This window comes from Camarhynchus parvulus, chromosome 1A (genome assembly GCF_901933205.1).
Source record: "Camarhynchus parvulus chromosome 1A, STF_HiC, whole genome shotgun sequence".
NCBI classification, from domain to species: domain Eukaryota; kingdom Metazoa; phylum Chordata; class Aves; order Passeriformes; family Thraupidae; genus Camarhynchus; species Camarhynchus parvulus.
Window position 1 is genome coordinate 22,432,417 of NC_044586.1, and position 20,053 is coordinate 22,452,469.

General features: G+C 50.4%; 1 protein-coding gene across 2 annotated transcripts; it reads right to left on the reverse strand.

Moving 5' to 3' along the window:
* Positions 1-224: 224 nt before the first annotated feature.
* Positions 225-17,828, reverse strand: CBX6 (chromobox 6). 2 transcript variants are annotated; one of them, XM_030959466.1, is made up of 5 exons: positions 17,698-17,828; positions 17,514-17,557; positions 17,303-17,368; positions 17,027-17,093; positions 225-8,972 (listed from the first exon to the last, which is right to left on the reverse strand). In XM_030959466.1, the coding sequence occupies exons 1-5, from the start codon at positions 17,764-17,766 to the stop codon at positions 8,055-8,057; spliced, it is 1,164 nt and encodes a 387-aa protein (XP_030815326.1). In that variant the 5' UTR covers positions 17,767-17,828; the 3' UTR covers positions 225-8,054. The 2 variants fall into 2 exon arrangements, with proteins under 2 accessions (XP_030815326.1, XP_030815325.1); XM_030959465.1 differs by having other exon boundaries at positions 225-9,026.
* Positions 17,829-20,053: the final 2,225 nt, after the last annotated feature.

A 20,053-nucleotide genomic window follows, 5' to 3' on the forward strand; every position in this document is an offset into this window, starting at 1 on the left:
AAATGTTCCCTCTTCCCTTGACATTCTAGAATACTCTTTTGGCTTTTTTCAGAGCTTCCCTTTGGTCCAAAGCCCAAACCAGGGCTGATCCATGGTGCCCAAGAAGAGTGCAGGTGCTTGTGTTTGACTGCAGAACTGATCTGTGCTGGCTCAGGGCAGCCATTTCCATAGCCCTCCTCCCAAGCTCCACAAGGCCCAGCCCACCCAAGGAAAACAACAACAGGTTTTGGAATGTAACAATTTATTGGGGTTAATTTTTTGTTTTAATTTTTAACTCCCCATTTCTGGCATTGATACAATATTCAAGAGCAGCAGAAAGAACAAAATGTACAAGAATACAAGAGTAATTAGCACAACCCCCACCCCCAAACCTGGAGCAAACCAGTTTCTTGTAGGAAGCACCAAGGGAAGGAGTGATTCAATCACCCTTCCAGTGGCTCTGCCTCCCACCCATCCACTCTAGACAGAGTTTAGCCAGCTGGGAACTGGATTAAAAAACAAAACAAAACTGAACAAACACTATATTTAAAATGAAAATTGCAAGACAAAAAAATAATATATAGATATACAATTCATCCGTGCACAATCCTTAAATGCTTTTTTTTCCAAAATAAAAAAAAATTACAAGATACATATTTAGGTTTATTTTAAATTAAAAAAAAATTACCACCTTCACTCTGTATGCCAAGTGAGGGGAAATGAAGAGACAGATGGGTTGCACCAGAACTATCAGCACTTGGAGTTAGGGCTGACCTTCTCCAAGAGGAAGGAAGGGCTCTGATGCTGCCAAAGCTCAAGCACAGGCAGAATCTGAAGCACCCAAGTACCACAGAACGCAGTGGGGTCACTCGCCTGCTCCAAGTTCAGTGTTTGCAGGAATCTGCAGCATTTGAGCCTAAGCTTGGCACAGGGGAAGGTGAAAGGAAGGAACAGATGAAGCAGGCCCCTGTCCTCCACCACCAGCAGACAACTTTCTATGCAAAAAGAAAACAAACGGGGGAAAAAAAAAATCCCAAAGCAGAGAGTCTCCTCTATTCTTAGGGAGTGTACAAGGCTTAATGGCACAGGGGAGAAGAGGAAGGAGGACAGCACGCACTGAGTTGATTTGCTTGGGGGAGGTGCAGGCATGACAACTCTTTTCTAAAAAAAGTCATCACAACGATTAATTTTTTTGTTCCGTTTGAGAACTTGACCTAAGATTCTCCCCTGCTTTGCAGCTGGGGGCTGGAAGCAGCAGGCTCCCTCCAGGGCAGCTGAAGAGCCCCTTACCTGTACAAGAGCACCTACCTGCTGCTCTGCCCAGAGGAAAACCCTCAGTGTCCCTAGAGAGCAGGGGCCAGTTGGGGGGCTGCTTGGGAGTGTGGGAAAGCCCCATTAGTCCCAGGAGGCCCTGAAGCCCCACGAAGTGCTTTGACCCACCCAGCCGTGTTCTGGAGGTTTCACGTGAGCTCCACGTGCTCAGCTGGACAAGGAATGAAGTAAAGAACCAGGGTCCTGCAATGGCAATGAATACTTTGCCTGCATGTCCCACCACGCCCCTCTCCTCCCAGCAGACACGTTTTCTGAGCCATTGCAGAAGCTGGCCCCACTCTGACTGCACCTTGCTGCAGTTCTGTCACCTTATTTTCCCTGTGCCCCAGCACGCTGCTTGCTGCCCACTTCCCAGCTCCAGCCAGCCCAGGGGCACAGAGGGCATCCCACTCCTCCATCCCAGGGCCATCTGCCAGTGCCTGGAGGGTCTGGGCTCAAGCACAGAGCTCAGCTGGGGTGGAAGGACCCTCACCCCAAGGACTGTGCTTTTGGATAGCCCTGGAGTCATTGTTTCCCACCACAGAGAAGCTGGAATGGACAGAAGAGTTGCTAGAGGCAGCCAACCACCACAGGACTGTATCTCCCTTCACTCCTGGAGGGAGAAATTTACAGATGGGAAGAAAGAAGAACTCAGGGCCCTGCTGCACGCTCACAGGTGAGGCAGGTGGGACACAGGGCACCTCAGAATCTCCACACAGAACACAGGAGAAGCTCCTGTTGCCAAGACTGACCCTGCACAGAAAAGGGTGCTAATACCTTCGACCACGTCCATCTGACACAGGGCAATGGCAAAATGTGAGAGGAGCAGAGGACGGAAAGGCAAAGGTGAGGATGGAGACAGACTCCAACAACTCCTGCCATTTACACCCCCAAAAAGAAACCATACACATTGCACTCTGGGGAAGGATCTCAACAATATAAGTTAAAAGAAAATAAAGACACTTATTTTCTGAACCTCAGAGCACTGGTGAAATGAAGATACTTCCTGGAATTACCTGGGGAGGGAAGCACAGACAGGGAGCAGGGGACTTCTGAAGCAACACTGAGCACTCCATCTCTGTGCAAACACCTCGAGAGTTGGGCTGCCAGCACCCTCAGCAGGATGGTCTCCTCCACCCTCATCCCCTTTGCATGAGGGAGACAGAGGCACAGGGCAGTGACACAGCTGGCAAGCCAAGAAGGAACAGAACTAGGAGGCACTGAATCCCCGACCCCAAATTAACCCTCTACAGCAGCTCACCTTCAGAGCGGAGATCAGGGAGACTGCACATGGAGTGGTGGGTGAGATGGGGACAAAGGGGGGAAGGAGGCTTTTTATATTCATATATTTATATATAAGAAGTAAATAAGATCCCAGCTCTTGCGTGATTATTGGGCAATTGAAAAATGCAGCAAAAGCAAGCGACATTGGAGTAAAAGGATGTGCCAGGCAAGGAGGAAAAAGTCTTGTCAGAAGGTGGGGAAGGAAGCAAAAGGGAAAAGAAGCACTTAGCCAAACACGCACTCCAGGTTTGTTACACCTCCCTGGGAAGAAGGACCTGCTCCTGAGCAGCCCCACTAATGCCATGGCCTGGGGTGGGCAGAAGTATGGGGAACTCAGAACACCATCCTTCAAGCATGGCAACCTCCTTCTGCCAGGAAGTCCCCAGGGAGGTGGTAATCTCCAAACGCTGGGAGCTGCTGAAGCCTCCTCTACAAAGAGGGGCTGGAGAAGGGAGTGATATCCCTAGGAAGACTCAGCTCAGAGACAGCTCCTACCTGGTAAAAAGCATTATTGTGGTTTTGATTTTTTTTCTTATTTATTTATTTATTTCACAAAATCTCCCTGGGAACTTCAGTAAGGGGAGACACAGAGAAATGCTCCCATTCTCTTTTGAAAACAGAATTTAAGCAGTGGCTCACCACAGCTGGGCCTGCTCACCACACTATTTCTGTTTTTCATCCCCAAAGGAGCTTGTATCTCATTAGCTTCATGCCCCTCCAGTCCCATGCTGCTCATTGAGAGGAGAGCCTGAGACAGGAGGTTTCTGTTCCAAGTTGAAAGCCAAGGGAAGCACCGAGAGTTTGATGGGCAGACAGTTACCAAGTGCAGCCCAGGCTATGGGAAGCATCGAGACATCAGTCATCTGCCACTGCAAAGGGCACCAGAGAAGTCCAGACAAGAAAAGCCGTTCAAGCGTCCCTGCCTACCATCTTCTGTTCAGACACCAACATCTGGTGGTTTCGCTCTTCCCTGCAGTCCCTCCCACGTGCCAGATGAACACCAGAGACATCTTGGACAGGGAAGCCAGAGCTTCCAGCATGCAAGAGCTGCCTGCTCGCTCTGAAGGAACAAGGAACGTTCAGGCAACTCTTCCTCACCACCCCAGAGGAAGCTGAAGAAGAAGGCTGCCCTACTTGAGCAGTCCTGTCAGAGTGTTCCTCTCCCCTCTCCACCCTAAAACTTCCAGCATTTGCTGGCCTCGAGAAGAGGGTGCCGTCCCGCAGCAACACAATCAGAGCACGCAAGGCAGTGCTCTCATCTGCCTCTAGAGATCTGGCCACTGTCAGAAAAGGGGTGCTGCAATACACAACAATGGGATTCAGTTTTCTGTCCTGATGTGGTGAATTCTATACAGAAAAATGTCACCCCCCACCTGGTATTGGAAGGAGTTTAAGAAACCTTACAGAGGAGAGGCATATCTGCTTCCCAGGAAATAAGCCCACCATGATTAATTCTGTTTGGATATAGGGGATGGAAAAGAGACAGCAACTTGGCAGGAAAGGTACCTGCCAACCCAAAACATTAGCGGCTTGCTGTGCATGCTAAGTAAGTCAACTGTTTCCATGTTGATGGCCTGATCCACATTCTGTCAGAATGTGACCGGCTGTCTCTGAGGGCTGCTCAGCCAGAAAACCACTTGGAGACTCCACCTTAGCTCACAGGAGAGGTATGGGAGGGAAGGGAACTCACTCCAACACTTGGGAGGCAAGGACGGGAAAGGTTTGTAGACAGGGTTCCTCCAACACGCAACTTGCCTTTCAGCTCAGAGATCGCTGCTCAGTCCTAGAATGCCTTTCCCTCCAGTTCAAGCAAGCCAAACACCATCCCAGACACACATGCTTCGATACTACAAAATACTCTTTTCTCTAAGGACCATCTAATACCACTACAGTTTGTGCAATCACTGCATTTATTATTCATTTTTAAACTCTCTCTCGCTCTCTCCCTGTAGAAATTTTTTTTAAAACTTTTCTTTTTTTATGCAAAACTAATCATTTCACTTTTTCCACTCCATCATAAAATCTCCTCTAAAAACACGACAACGAGAACAAACATGGCACAGACACAGAGAATACTTCCCTGTTTTTGTTGATTTTTTTTCCTAAGGGTTACGGGGAAAGGAAGGGGATACTTTCAAATAAACTCCTCCCTCAATTCCATGCCCATTTTAAAAGGCACAGATGAATCTTCTTTCCTATCTCCATAACGGAGCAAAGGCAAAAAATTCAGAAGGAGGAACACAGCCCACGTGAATACGAAGGTAGGTTAGCTAGCCTCAAGTGTCTTGTCCACCTGAGGGAACTCGAGGCTACTGCTGCATTCAAGTTAGCAAACCTCTAACTCAAACCAGCACGGGATCCTCATTTCGGATCCAGAGGTTCAGGATTTGGTTCCCACCTGGTGACCCACCCAGGGAGGGATTTGTCACACAAGCAGGTGAGCTGTGTCTGCAAGCCGAATCATACTCCTTTCTTCCTCCACAAAGAGGATCTACCGCACAAGTTTCTCTGCTGCAACAAGTCCCCTCATCTCCTCACTGCAGGAAGGAGGTCCTTGCAGAGCATCCCTACAATGACCCCCTGTTTTACTCTTCACAGACAGTTCCCTTGCTTGCCACTCTGGAGAAAGGCAAAACCCCTTCAATTAAACAATTCCTGCCCCTTGCCCCCAAAGAACACCATACAAGAGACACTGGGGAAAAGAATTCTGCCAAGCAACACATCTTGGCCAAAACACATCAAGAGTTTCCTATTAAAGTTCCCTTTTATCTCCCACTTAAACGCTTCAACACTTTTTTCAGAACCTTGATACCACAAAACAAAACACAGCACCACATACACACCAAACAGTAACTTAACAACCTAAAGTGACTGGCCAGTTTGCATCCACCCCATAAAGCAGCTCCTCTTATTTCACAGCCACAAATTAGTTCTTATTCAGAAGGGGGAGGAAAAAGAGAAGAATCTCCTCGCTATTTTCCTAAGAAAGAGCTTTTCCCTATGCCTACAAACTGCTCATCTTTGAAGCTGCAGTCAAATGGATAGGCTATGCTAACATAAGGGATCCCTAGGTGTGCCAGGCACAGGAAAGATGCGCAAAAGAAAACCCAAACCAAAAAAAACCAACATCCACAAAAAATACAAGCAGGTATTAACACAGACACGCACACAAGTCCAACAAGTTATAGAAAGCCTTAGCTTGGTGAATGGATCAGGGAAGTCTCTTTCTCCCTGCCCCTAGCTTCAGCTGTGAATGAAAGCACATCCCCGAAGAGTCCACTAAGCTCTTTAACCAAGGAAAGAAAAAGAAAGAGGTGTACCAAGGGTGGTGCTAACAGCACCTGGAATCCCCCTCAGACTGTCTGCGCAGACACCCAACCACAACTGGTGTGAATTCACAGTTTCCCACAGCTTGGAATGCCACCCACTGCAATGCAAGGTTTGTGGGGAGGGCAGCAAAGATTTTATTACACCAACCCAGGCGCTGGAGGCAGGGAATAGACACACTCTGGCACAAAAGCCCTAATTAAGGTCAGAAGCCGGTCTATCCCTCTACCACCCTGACAACGTCCCTTGGGCAGACAAATATTACTTCCCTCCCACAAATTGCCTCCCTTCTATCCTCAGATCACTACAACCACAAAGTCACTACTGCAGGAGAGCACTCCTCAGAGCCAGCAGCTCCTGAACATCCTTGTGTGAAAGCACCAGAGGGGCCAATTCCACTTGTGTTCACCCGCCCAGGGCAGGCTTATAAGCAAATGAGCCCTGGCATGAGGAATTTTTTCCACCCTTTTCACCTCTGCAGCATGTTATGTAGAAGTGACACCCCTCTGCCCCATCCAGGGACAGGGCTGAGAGGGTGAGGCTGTCCCACCAGTTCATCAGCACCTCTTTTCCTTGCCTCTACGAGCTCAGTCCTGTGCAAGTAGAGGAAGGAAGGAGAGCAAGGGAACGGCTTCTCACCATGAAGCTTAGGACCCACACAGAAACAGAGCAAGCCAGAAATGGCAGGCAAAAAATAGAGCTTATTTTGGATGTGAACAAAGCTGGTCAGGGAAAGAGGGAGCTGTGGAATAAACAGCAAGCTGTGGTCTTGCTCCCTCCTACTTGCTAGGGGTGAAGAGAAGGAATTTCTAGATCAGCTTTAGGGGAAGAGATCCAGCGCACATGCATGCAATGTGAGAGACAGGTATTTCTTATGAGCACCTTTGGTTGACAGTTGTAAGGGCTGTTTCAGATGCTGAAAAGACAGAGGAGAAACCTCTTCCAGGCCACCCCGCGGAGGGAGGGGAGAGCAGGAGGGGCACAACTGAGCAGGAGGGGCAAAAACAAGCAGGAAGAACAACCAACCTGCCTTAGCATCCACCCCTCCTTCCTTTGGAAGGAGCAAGAGGAAGCAGAGAGGGCTGGGGGAAGCTTACGGGAGGTGGGAGAGCAGCCTCACGCGGCTGGGGCAGCGTCATGCTGCTGCCATCATCCTCCCACAGACTGAAGGATGGAGGCACAGCCTGCCCCTGCTTCCGCCACGGAAAGGCCAGAGAAAGGCATTTCATGTCCCTCTCTCCCAAATAAGTGCAAGTGATGAACATCAGGAGGAAGATATGGGCTGGAAGCAGACTCCTCTTTTCTTCCCTTTCTCCTGAGGAGCTGAACAGGTTGGAAGATACAGGAGAAGAGGAGGGATCAGGGCACCTGAAAGCACCCATACAACTGCCAAGGTAGCACCAATAGTCAAAGGAAAGGGGAAGCCAATATGAGGCATAGGCTGCACGGGGCACCCCCCAGCACCCCAGCTTTGTCTCAAGCACCTTCCAGGCATGACATTTAACCTGTCCTTCTCCCCCTCACTCTGAGGGCATCTGGATCAGCAACTGCCACAAGGACAGTAGAGGAGAGAGCAGATCCAGGCCGCAGGCCAAGAGGGGAGGGATGGCAGGATGGTAGTCATGGCAAGGGGGAAACAAGAATGGAAGAGTCTGCATGCACATTGTGGGAGAAGGTCTGGAGGACAATGGCAAGGGCTCCAAACCTCTTACATCCTCCCCTCACGGGTTTGGAGCTCCTCTTCAGTTTTTGTCAAAGACAGAAGGGGAATGAGGAAGAGCAGCACCTTCCTCACCACCTGCACAGGCACACAGACACATGCTCACTCATCCCTCAGCCCCAAAGGCTCCACCGCCCGTTGGACAACACCACATTCAAGGACAAACAACCACTCCCCAGCCCCACCACAACCCTCCCTGCCTCCTCCTAGCAGTACCAACACCCAGGAACAGTGGGTGCTCCCACACCCCCAACTCACACACTCCAGCCTCCAGGCAAGAGGAATTGGGCAGGAGGAAAGGAGGAGGAAGGGTGGCAGTGAGGGTAGAGGGACAGCCAAGGGGAGAAGGAGAGAACTAAGGACAGCCATTCGCACCACGACTTCTCTCAGGTAGAGCTCCCCCCACACCCCTGGAGTGGGGGGACCCAGTTGCTCACTTGCTGCCTCCTCCACCACTGCCTGCCGCCACCTTCTCAAAATCCTCTGCATTGCAGAACTCCTTGATGGTTACAGTGAGGAGGTTGCTGGTGACATCTGTGACCACCACATTAGAGCAAGGGGACATCTCAGGACGCCAGTCGCCCGCCTCCTGCTCTGGGTCAGAAGAGGAGAGGGACAAGGAGGGAGTCTGCCCCCCACTGCACCCTCCCGAGGGAGAACGCTTGCTGGTGGCAGCCGACTCAGGTGGGATTGAGAGGTCGAGGACCTCTGACTCACGCCAGTCGGGGATGGCTGGGCTGAGGGTCTCAGGGAGCAGCTTTGGAGGGGAATCATCTGGGTCAGAGGAGGAGTGGGGAGCAGGCGATGGGCAGCCAGAGGAGCTGGAGCTGGGGGCATCATAGGGGGTGGAGCCCATAATGAGCCCACAGGAGGCTGCCTGGGAGCCTTCGGCCTCCCCCTTGCCCTCCAGAGAGGGGGTAGGTGCAGCAGACGGCTTATTGTAGAGCGAAAAGGTGCCAAACTTCATGTGGCGGATCTGAGTGCGCAGGACGCTCTCGCTGAACTTTTTGCTCTTGCCAATGACCCGGTTTCGGGAAGGGATCTTGGGCCGAGCCAGGCCCCCGGCCCCATTGGCTGGCTTCCCACCTTTGTCAATGACTTTGAGGTTGAGGATGATGCGGCTGCGTTTGGGCTCGCGGGGTTTCACCTTACGGTTGATGATGCGCACGGTCTCCGAGAAGGGCGAGACAGGAGGACGAATGCCAGCCCCGCCACCCACGCTGCCGCCGTTCTGGGGATCCGGACGCGGCAGGGGGCGCCGGGACATGCGGTGGCATCGTCGGATGTCTTTCTTGAGCCGGTGCACCGCGGCGCTGGAGTGGAGCTTGGGAGAAGAGGTACTGGAACCAGGCTTGACAGAAAAGTGTACATCCCCAATGTGGAGGGCCTCCGCTTGGGCCCGAGCCTGCGGTGGTGGGGAGAAAGAAAACAAACAGCATCAGAGAGGCAGCCTAGTTGCAGCCAGATCTCCAGTGGGGCACTGCTCACTTCAGGCCAAGCACTTGCCAGCAGCACCATGACACATTTATACCCAACATCAATGACAAGCACAGGCACACACCTATAAGCTATTGATAGCTCCAGCACAGCCCCCAGACAGACATAGGACACTGCCTATATAATTTTTGAGCAGCTGATGTCTCCCTAGGCTGTACCCCTGTTGACACATGCTTTCCCCAGGGAGAAACTGAGACTTCCCAGGCATGTGTCAGGGTTAGAGTTAATGGTCTCCAAAGCCCCCCTTGGTCATCATCAGTCAAAAGTGCACAACCCTCCACTGTCAGCCAAAGAAGCCAGCATCATCCTAGGCACTTGGGGCTGTCAGTGCTAAGACAGCACCCAAACTTACAAAGGGATTGTACCAGGTTCTCTACAAATGGAACATGAGATAAGACGGAAGAGACAGAGTAATGCCCAATGAGAATTGCCTCTGAAAAGCGAGGTAGAAGGGGGTCTTGAGGAACACAGATGAAGGCTGGTGAGAATGGTCTGGTGGAGCTGTCTTCGTTAAACACAAGAAATTTAGAGATCTGATTTTTAACTAGGATCACATGCAAGTCATTCATTCTTACTGTGCTGTGGGAGTAAAGTCCAGTGTTTAAAGCCAGAGATGAGGCCAGCTGGAATTCAAGTAAAATTTAACTGCACCTCCAAAGAAGAGATTGACTTGTCCTTTTGAGCACACTTGTTTGAACCCTAGCATTGGACTAGAGCAGGAATAGCACCTGTGCAACTGCTCTGTGCCCAAGAACCAGGCTAGGGGAACAATATTTTTAAGTTCTTCTGATGCCAAAAACTGCCCTGGTTCATGCAGCAGAGACAGGAACATTTCCTGGCAGCAAGAACAACAGTTTCATTGATACTCTGGTGCTGTATGACCTGTGGGCATGGAAACCCAGAGTCTATTCTTACACCACATCTCATCAGAGCACTGTTGCTTGTGTAGTTCATCCTTCTACCTGCACCTCAGTACTTGCCCAAGCCAACCCCCTTCCATATTCCCTCTCAGCAGTGGTGACAGGCAGAAGTCACACAGGCCTGGAGGGGACAGGCGAGCCCCCAGCCTGTGACTGTCCATCCTGCAAGCAGCTTCCCCCACCTCGTGGGCACAGAAAGAACTGCAGTGCTACAAGACGACAGCTGCTTTTCCTCCCCAACTTTTCCATCCCATTGCCCCTTGCACACGCCAAGATCGGGATGGCTTCCTGCCAGCTAAGAGCTTAGCACTCAACTCCATCTCCTTTGTCACCCTGCAGGCTGTGCCTCCTACCAGAGAAATGCCTGGGGAAAAAAATGTGCGTGTAAAGGCAGGGATCGAGCAGATCTAAGCGAGGGGCCCAGCCAGCCCCTGCACAAAAAGCTCAAAGTCCTGGCCCTACAGCTCCAGAGCTTTGCTGTTTGCCAGAGCCCCTCTTCTCCTACAGAGATACCCATGGGAACCACAGAAGATCCTGAATGAGCACAGAATGGAGACGTGAAGACATTTTGTTCCTCTCTCAACTAACACTGGATTATCACAGCCTTCAGTACTACTTGTATTCTGGCTTTAAAAGAACTGCAAAAATGAGGCCTCCTTCTCTGACTATACAAGAACACACAAACTGAAGGCTCATCCTGACTGGGGACCTAAACTCTGTGTTAGCCAACTGACAAAGAAACAGAGACAAGTTAGCACAACCCCAAGGCAGGCACAGCCACTCTGCACATTAACAAACAGGGCTGTTCCCACCTAGCTAAAGGGAAGTGTTCCCAACACAGAAACCCCAACACTTTTTCTGCTGTAGCAGAAAGCATCCCAGTGTCCATCTAGTTACTCCTTTGCTCAGCCTTGTGTGTTACTCCATGCCCCAAACTGTTGAGAAAATAAGACACAGTTCTTGTCACAGGCATAGTACAGGCCCGAGCCCAGCAACAGCTCCAGATGAACTCCCTGCACCACACATCAACTCTCCCTCTTGCATCGATACATAATACACAACTTGGAGACACTGCAGACCTGGTCAGGAGGGCACAGGTAAATGCACATTTGGGCTGTGCTTACTCCATCTCTTCACAGGTCCCTCTGAAGCAGATGGCAGGCACAAGGACAAGCTAAAGTTTGCTTTCTGACATTACACACCAGCACAGCCTGAATTAACAAATTTGCTCCTTTTCATCCTGCTCCACAGGATGACACCTACACCACAGCCAGCCCTTCCAGCATTGCTGCTCTTGTGCTTTGGGTTTCTTACCAATTTAGCACTGCTGAGCCAAGGGCAAAATGCAACACAATGTCCCATTCCAAAACCCAGGACAGGGAAGCCAGGCAGAGGCTACGGACAGATGCATCACTGAAAATCCTTCTACAGCTTCAGTGGATGGACACGGGTATCCTTCAGGGCCTCTCCTGTTGCCAACACTGCACATCTTTCAGATTAATTGCCTAGCCCATAATCACGCCTTCGAGTGAGGAGTTCTGCCCCCTCTGTGCCATTCTGCTCCAAGTCAAATCTAATTGCCACCTTCCACCAGCACCGCCTCCATCACCCAGGAGTGAAAGAAGGCAGCTTCCCAGAAGTGTGGGGGAAGCAGTCACAAACACCCTCATTTTCCTTATACACCCCAAAAATTCCTGAGCAAAGCTTCCCATCAGCCACATGAAATGAAGTGATAATGCTGGGATGGTTACTACCTGGCCACTTCCACAGCCCCGTTCTTTTACTTTCTCTTTCTGCACACACTAATCAGCTCCTGTCCTGTTTTCACAGAGAGACCTGTCTTGGTTTTGTGCTTGCCCAGCAGTTACAGCAGAGCCCTGGTACATGGCTTGGACTTTTCCAGTGTGCCAGAACCAGTAGGTCTCATTTACGTGCCATGTGTCTGCATTTCCAGTTACTTCTGGGGCACTTTCTCAAGGCTGAAGCTGTTTCTAACTCACGTTTCAGCTATCTGCCTTTATTAAATTCCAGCTTCAGTAGTGTCCAGGTGGTCTACAGACAGCATTGATACTTTGGTCAGATTATTAAGAGAGAGGGTTAAATTAGGGCCCAACAGTCCTCCCCTGCTGCTACACTGCTATCCCCAGTGACCAGCTTCAATGCAAGTTCCAAAGAGCATTATGCAAATATTCAGCTTACCTTGAGATTGTTTTTCCAGGTAAGGTTTCAAGAAAAATCGTATCAGATGCTTTATCTAAGACCAGCCCCCAGTGCTTTCTCACTTGGGAAGCTCAGTATTCCTACCACAGGATCAGGTTTATTCAGGCATCACCTACATGAACTCGTCCCTTCACTGCAGAGGACAGCACAGAGGCTCTCCTTCCCCTGCTTCCAACTTTGGATTAAGTAACTTGCTACCTTTGGTTTGGAGAAGACTCAACATTCAGTTTTATCTGCTGGAAATGCACTTCTTCCTGCTCTGGGTCCATTCCTCAATCATTCACAAGCCATATCAGGATAAGGTCTTTGAAAAACAAACCCACTGAATCCTTTCAGCTGTGTCATCACAGTTTGCCCCTCTGCTCACAAGTTCTCCACACGGAAACCACCTCTCTAGGTTTTGCTGCTTTCACCAGCAGGATGTGCTCACTGCTGAAGAGGTACTCAGCATGTATACGAAGTAATTCACTCTCTGCTTACAGCTCAGCCTACATCAGGATGCAGTTTCTGGAAGATTGCTGCAGTGCTCTGTCATGAGAGCAAGCCAATTGCTGGGATTGCTTCCCTTCCCCCTCTTCCCTGGGATATGTATCACCTTTATTTATCTTGTACAGCTCTCCCTCACTGCCCCTGGGAACTAGTGTATCTCCCCCATTCCCTACTATTTCTGAATAAGTGTCCCTCGAGGCCCAGCAAGCATATTTGTTCATTCATTCCCTTAACGCACCGAGGCACATGAGCACGTACACAGACACGTGCTTAGAGAGGCCTCCCCTACCTGATTTGTATCAAAATCTCTACGATTTGGAAGAAAAAAAACAAACCAAGGACCATGTAAGGCAATGGATTTCTAGTGAATTATTTTAAAATCTCACCAATTCCAGTAGTGCTGCTGCACCATAGTAGCACTACTCTCTCATAAATTACTGGCTCTGCTTTGTCTTTTATTCTCCACCTGCATTCCCACAGTCTTTGCTCCCAAAAGCATTTGCAAGAGCTCTTCTTTCCCCTTTTTGGCTGCCATTCTGCCTTTTTATCACCCTCATTCTTCTGCAGTCTTCCAAGTGACAAGGCAAAAGCAAGCCAGTTCATAGCACAGTTCTCCCAAGCAACACTGCCATAAACTAAAGTTTCCCTCTGGATTGGGAACAAAATGCTACAAAAGGGGAACGGTCTGTTTTCAAATTACTCAGGATAATTTACGAACAGGGAGGAGATCAAAAGAAACCCAATTCCAGCTTTGGAGTTCAAGAGAGGGCGAAAGGACAGAGCACCACGCTGCTCAGCCTCTTCTTCCCCCACTCTCCTACTAAGAATCCCTTTGCCCTTGTTCTCCCTTACTTCTTCCTTCCCATTAACCTTCTTCGCTCCTGTCACCTCAGTATTTATGGCCACCCCAGCTAGGGGTCTTTGCCAGCCACCCACTGAGCTTGCAGATTGGGCTCTGTCTCTGAATAGCACTTGCTAGACTTTATTCGATGAGTTGGTGAGGTTTGCATTCCACACAGCAGAGTGCCTAGAGAAAAAAAGTGAAATGAAAAGAGCAAATTGAGCAGGAGAAAAAGAGGAAGATCACTACAGCACGTGCTATGTCTCTTTCTAACCTCACACCAGCATCCATGCCGAAGGGCCTGTCCTCAAGGATCACTTCTGCCAGACACCTGAAGAGCCTTACATACAGTGCTGCCCGTTTCAGACTAAGAACTTCATTTCCCATCTGCTCAGCAAAGGGCTGCAGCACACCAGCAGCCTCCCAAGGAATCACAGCCTCCTGCCAAGCCAGAGCTCAGCTGTGGGAAAGTTTGCCCCTAGCATGCAAAGGATAAAGACCCATTTCCTGCCCAAAACTTTGCAGTTGAAGTTTGCAGGGGTCGCTTTCGACACCGGCCATCTTGATAGTGATATTACAAAGCCTGGACTGTGATGTGCCTCTGCAGTCTGATGGAAAGGGCAAGTGTTAGACAGCTCTCAGAAACAGGAGCCTGGCTTACAAAGCAGCAGGTGGTCAAAGATGCAGCTTTTCAAAGCTTTTCCAAAGGCGTGGGCCACTAACCTGCTGGAATGCTTTCTGCAAATCCCCCTGGGTGCCTATCTGCAACGTTTGAGAACCAATCCCAGGATAAACCTAGTCCCAACTGCAAGCTAAAACACCCACACAAGCCAAGGGACTGAGTGGCATATCAGGGCACTTATTATGATGCCATTCTGGAGACTCAGAAGTCTAGGTTTAAGCGCCAATACACATGAAAAATCCTAGCAAGCCATCCAGTCAAGGGCAGACCACTCGATCAAAGCAGTCCTAGGCCAGATTTCTGCTTAAACATCATTGCATCCAGGCCTAATCTGTTCAGTTAACAGATCAAAAAGAATATTGTTCTAACTGCCAACTCCAAATACTCCCTCTGGGATACAAGAATCACATTTCTTCCCCTGCTTCCGAAATTCTCACTGGCAAGAGATTCTGCAGCTGAAAGAACTGAAAATACCGTTAGCAATGCCCAAGGCAGAACCCAATCCTCCCCCAGCAGAACCAGCTGCAGGGCTGGAAGAGGTGAAATGTGCATCTTCAGGGGTCAGAAAAGCTGAGTTACAAACTATCTCGCTGTCTCTGAAGTAACTCTAGCCAAAGTTGTGTCGATTGTGGTTTGCCTGAACAGGGCTCAAACAAGTTCAGATGGGGCTGGCTCAGACAGAGTTACTTCTCGCTGCCTGGTCTGGGGTGTTATTTTTAGGGTAGGATCCGAAGTCGCAGAGGAACAGCAAGTCAGAGCTGCTCTGTTTCCCAGAGGTGCAAACCCAGCAGCAGTGGTAGCGCTCTGCCCTGCCAGCCTCTCCCACAACGTGGCACCAGCCCTCAGAAGAGCTGATCTTGTTCCCTATCACGAGTCATCTTCTACAAAGTACCAAGCCAGCTCTGCAAACCTACAGGTTTCCAGTACCATTTGAGAAGCTGGCAGAAGGAAGATGTGCCACAGAAACGTGTCACGGATGTGATTCAAAGGATGCTGCTGAATAATTCACGTTAAGTTTAGGGGAGTTTTAAAGGGTAAGGGGAAAAGAGAAGCAATGAGTGGGTTTTTAGTTCGGGGGTTGGTTTTGGTTTTTAAATGAGTGAGAATGAGTAATTTTTTAAAAATGAGTGATATGGCAATAGATATGGCCATATCACATTCAGAATCAAAAATAAAAGAAACTGATTACACAGAGCATAGTCACTGCTCTACAGCTCTGAACAGTGTCAGGTGTTACAAATACCAGTATTTTTTAATGCAGGCAGAGGACTATTTCAAGCTGATGATTTTCCCTTCAAGTGTTCCTTTGCATTGTTGGAAATTTAAACACAAGAGTTACATTTAATGCATGACTGCCAGAAAGGGGAAATCCAACTAGTCTGTGTTCCCTCGATACAGCACAAGAGGTAGTATGTTATCAGATATGTTTGTAATTCTCAGGCTACAGATACAGAACACTGTTAGCAGAAAAACAGGTGACCAGGGAGGACAGTTCCATCAGCAGGACTTCCCAAGGATTACCATGGTCCCCTGGCTTTCCTGCAGAGCATCAGAATACGCCTGCTCCTGCATTTCTTCTGTGTGCTTCATTAAGCCCTCTCAAAGCAGAGAAGAGGTGACACCCTACCCCTTACTGTGCTTTCCAGTGCTCATGCAGCTAAAAGTGCTGTGCTGACTTGAGTAAAGCTCCTACTGCTGCCAGGCAAAGGGAAGTATTAACCTGTTTCACAGATGGGGAAACAAGCACAAAGCCTAAGTGACTTCCCCAAAGCCACAGGATGACTTGGTGATAGTGATGCCTTACTACAGGGTCCACACTGGCTGTTCCAGGGCTTCCTATCAAAATAAAACCAGGGGAACTCCAGACTTGCTCATCTCTCTAAACTGTACAAAGGTGTGTTCTTTCTATGCTCATTTGAAGCCTGAGATTGTGACAGCTGGAGAGGAAGGGGAGGGAAGAGGGGAGTAGAGCAAGGCATTTAATCTGTAATCTAATAAATTCATAGAGCTCACATAACAGTCATGAACCAGAGTTCTTAATTAAAAAAAAGATGGTAAAAATACAGAGCAAGTAGGCCTGCACTAGGGACTACCTTCCTTGCTCTTCTCTGCAAGCAAACAGAGATGCTATGACATCTTGCAGAGATGCTGAGTCTATCAGAAAGCAACTGGAAACTTCAGCTGCCTTCCTATGCAGAGGTGAAACACTCCTCCTCCTCCCAGCCACCCCTCACCCTCTGCAAAAGCAAAACAAGCCTGCAGTTTACAGATCAAAGCATGAACCCTTCATGAAACTCCCGTGGAGCACCCACATCCTTAAATGCAATCAGAGGAGCACAAGTGGCAGTGGGATTCCCGCCTCTGCTGCCTGACCGCTCAGCACGCTGCTAAGTTGCAGGGCACGGGTTGGATGGAACAGCCTGCTGAAGGAAGAGGGAACGAGACTGGCTGGCTCTCCACTGCGGCAACAGAAGGCCACGAGAAGGAGAGGATATTGGAAGAAGAGACTGCAGGCTCACCACGCACATCTGCGTGTGCTGACCGTCCTGCTGAGGCCCCCGTGGCACGCACACCGCCCTCCCCTCACGCTCCTGCGCCTCTGCCCACCCCCCCTTTCCTGTCGGGTTTTCCCCGCGCTCCCAGAGCCAGGCATCAGGCACAAGTCACTTGAAAGTCCAGTCCTTCCAAGGGCACACACCAGCAAGGTTTGAGAGATTTTTTTTTTGCTAGGCCTAAGTTATTTAATTAAGAGTTACCTTCAGCAGAAAAGTTTTAGGTTTAGGTCCTCTCTTCTTGGGCCCATACAGCTCACGTTCTCGTTCCCTTTATGGAATCAAATTTTTCAAGAAGTTAAAACTTTTCCCAAAGGGAAAAACAGAAGCATACAAGTTAAAGGAAAAAGAAAAAGGAAAAAAAGAGGAAAAAAAAACAAAAAAGAAAAGGAACGTCTGGACGCTGTTTCCCGCTCGCCCACCCAAAGTCAAACCTGCTGCTGCAGCCCCCCCAGCCCAGGGTGGGGGATGAACACTCACTTCTGCTCGAAGGCGGCGATGAGGCGGGAGTCCAAGATGTTCTCCTCGGGTTCCCAGGTGCTGTACCTGCCGGGCGGGAGCAGCGGAGGGGACAAGCGAAGCGGTTAGCGCCCAAATCCCCCGCAGCCGCGCACACGGATACCTCCCCCTCCATCCCACTGCGCCCCATCCCATGCCCCCCATCCCCGCAGCCCAGGCGGGATACACTCACTTGATGGCCCAGCCTTTCCATTTCACCAGGTACTCGATGCGCCCCTGCAACACACGGGGGAGAAGACGGGGGGGGGGGTGTGTGAGGCGGGGGCCCGGCGGGAGGGCCAGCGGCGCGGCCACGGCCCGGCAGCGAGGACCGAGGTTGGGGGGGTCCCGCAGCCCCAGTGGGGACGGCCCCTCACCTTTCGGATGCGGCGCTTGATGATGGACTCGGCGGCGAAGACGCGCTCCCCCACTGCAGACAGCTCCATCTTGCTGCTCCCCCTCGGCGGCGGCGGCGGCGGCGGCGCCCACAGCCCATAATAATCCCGCCCGCCCGCGCGCGCCGCCCCGCCCCCTGCCCGCGGCCCCGCCCTCCTCGTGCCGCCGCCGGCTCGCGCACGCCCGCGCGCCCCCTCCCCGCCGCGGCCGCGTGACCCGCCCCCCCCGTGGGTGAGGGCCCTTAAAGGGGCCGCGCCCGGGCGGGGCGGAGGGCGCGGAGCGTCGGGCCCGCGGGACGGCCGCGCAGCGGGGAGGGGAGCGAAGGGACGGGGAGCGAGTCCCGCCCGGCAGATCCCCGGCATGGCGGCGGTACTGCCCCATCCCGCCCGAACGGGGCCCTTTTTTTTACTGAAAACAATGGCGGCAGCCTCTTCTTCTCCCGCTGCAGATGCACCGTCACTCCCTCTCGCCCGCGAGGAGGCAGCCAGCCTTGAAGCACGTACCGCGGCAAAAACTAGCAATAAAGGCGCTAAAATATTTTCTTTCCTCTTTCTGTGTTTTATTCCGTTTAGCTGGTGTGTGTGCCAGTATAAGGTGCAATTTTTGAGCCAGTATAAGGTACTGCGAGGTAAATGGGCCAACCATGCTACATAAACCTGTAAGGAAACCAGAAAAATGTTAAGTCACTTACAGGAATTCCCTGCCCTGACTACTACTGCAAACCAACCCCCAATTAATTTGCAGCATACTTTGCACTCTCTTGCAGGTGCTAAAAAAGACAAAAATCTCAGTCAAAAATCGTTCTCTGTGATTCAAAGTGGAAGCTCACGGCCCTGCAGCTGTATTTGTGTGGAATGCAGGGTCCACCCTTACCTGGAGGACCTTGTCTGGCCCGTTCTGCTTTCTCGCCTGGCTTTTGGGTGAGGAGGCTGTGCATTTCAGATACCCTCTGGAAAAAGTGGGAGCTGTGATGAGGGCTCGAGGGAGCGGTTGTCCTGCATTTGCTGCTCTTTCTAAACCCACCGTGACCAGCAAGGCACCTGCAGAGCACTGGAATCCCTCTGCTACCTGCTCCTCAGCTGGGCTGGCAGGGACCCCTCACAGCCCCTGTGGCCCTCACCAACCCTTTCTACATTTGCATTCACATTCCCTTTCCAGCTCTTGCTCAGGGGTTTCACCCAGAAGGAGGAAATTCTGGAAACAGCTATATTATGGCTAAAATATCAGTTCTAGTAGGGATGGATTTCCCAAAGTCAAGGCAGGCAGGTAACATTCAAAAATGAATGTTTTCCTCACTGCCTGTGATTCAGGCAAGATCTGTTCAGAGTGGTTTTTTTTCTTTCTCACTTTAGCAGTTGAAATATTGCAGCCAACACAAGCTCTCTGCCCAGAGGAAAAGTGACGCAGGAGAGGATGTGCTCCCCGCTGCCATGTCCCCATTTGCAGTGGGGAGGTTGCTGGATGCTGATGGAGACAATCACACAGACCCTGGTTCAGGACATGTGACCAGTTTGGAGAATGACGTGTTTCCCAGTCAGGGACTGAAACACAGCATGCTTCATCACTGCTAATTCTGCATTTAGGTCATACCCCTCACTTCGAGAATAGGCTCTAAGAGACCCTTTCTCAGCTGTTTGGCATCACAGGCCAGGCAAGAACAAAAGTCCAAGACTGTCACCTAGAGTGGATCAAGTCCTTCTGGACTGCCCCTTTTCTCTAGACACCACCTTTTTTTAATCTCAGTTCTTCATATGCTTAAAAGTGACTCCAAAAGAACAAGTCCATCACACCCATTGCATTTTGCTTTTCACTTTTTTAACTTTGCACATTAAGTGTTCATTAACACCATCCACATTTAAATTAGTGTTTGTTACTATTCACTTTGTTTAAACAACTGCTTTTACATTTGCAGCTGAGTGTCAAGCAACTGAGCTTTCAACCACCAACATCATGCACCCCCAAAAGCAGGCACCCTTAAATCAAAAGGGGAAAAAGTCTTTACATGGCTACACAAACACATGTGCAGCAACCAAGACTGGTGGCCTTGTCTCAAAACAGATGTGTGGGTCACGAATAGCACAGCCTGCCTCAGGACAGGAGCTGCAGAAGGGGCAGCAGCTTTTCTGAGAGCTCCATGTGCTCTTTCTAGTTATTTTCTCCTTCCACCTGTCAGCAGAACTTTCTTTCCAGCCACAGCCACTGCTCAAATCGCTGCGAGCTGCCATTGCACAGGTATGGCCTAACACTTTCATCTACCTTGTACTCTCATAAAGCAACATAGTAGCAGAATATCCAGCTGTTCAGGGCATTGTTGGGCATTTCCTTTGTTTCATTCAC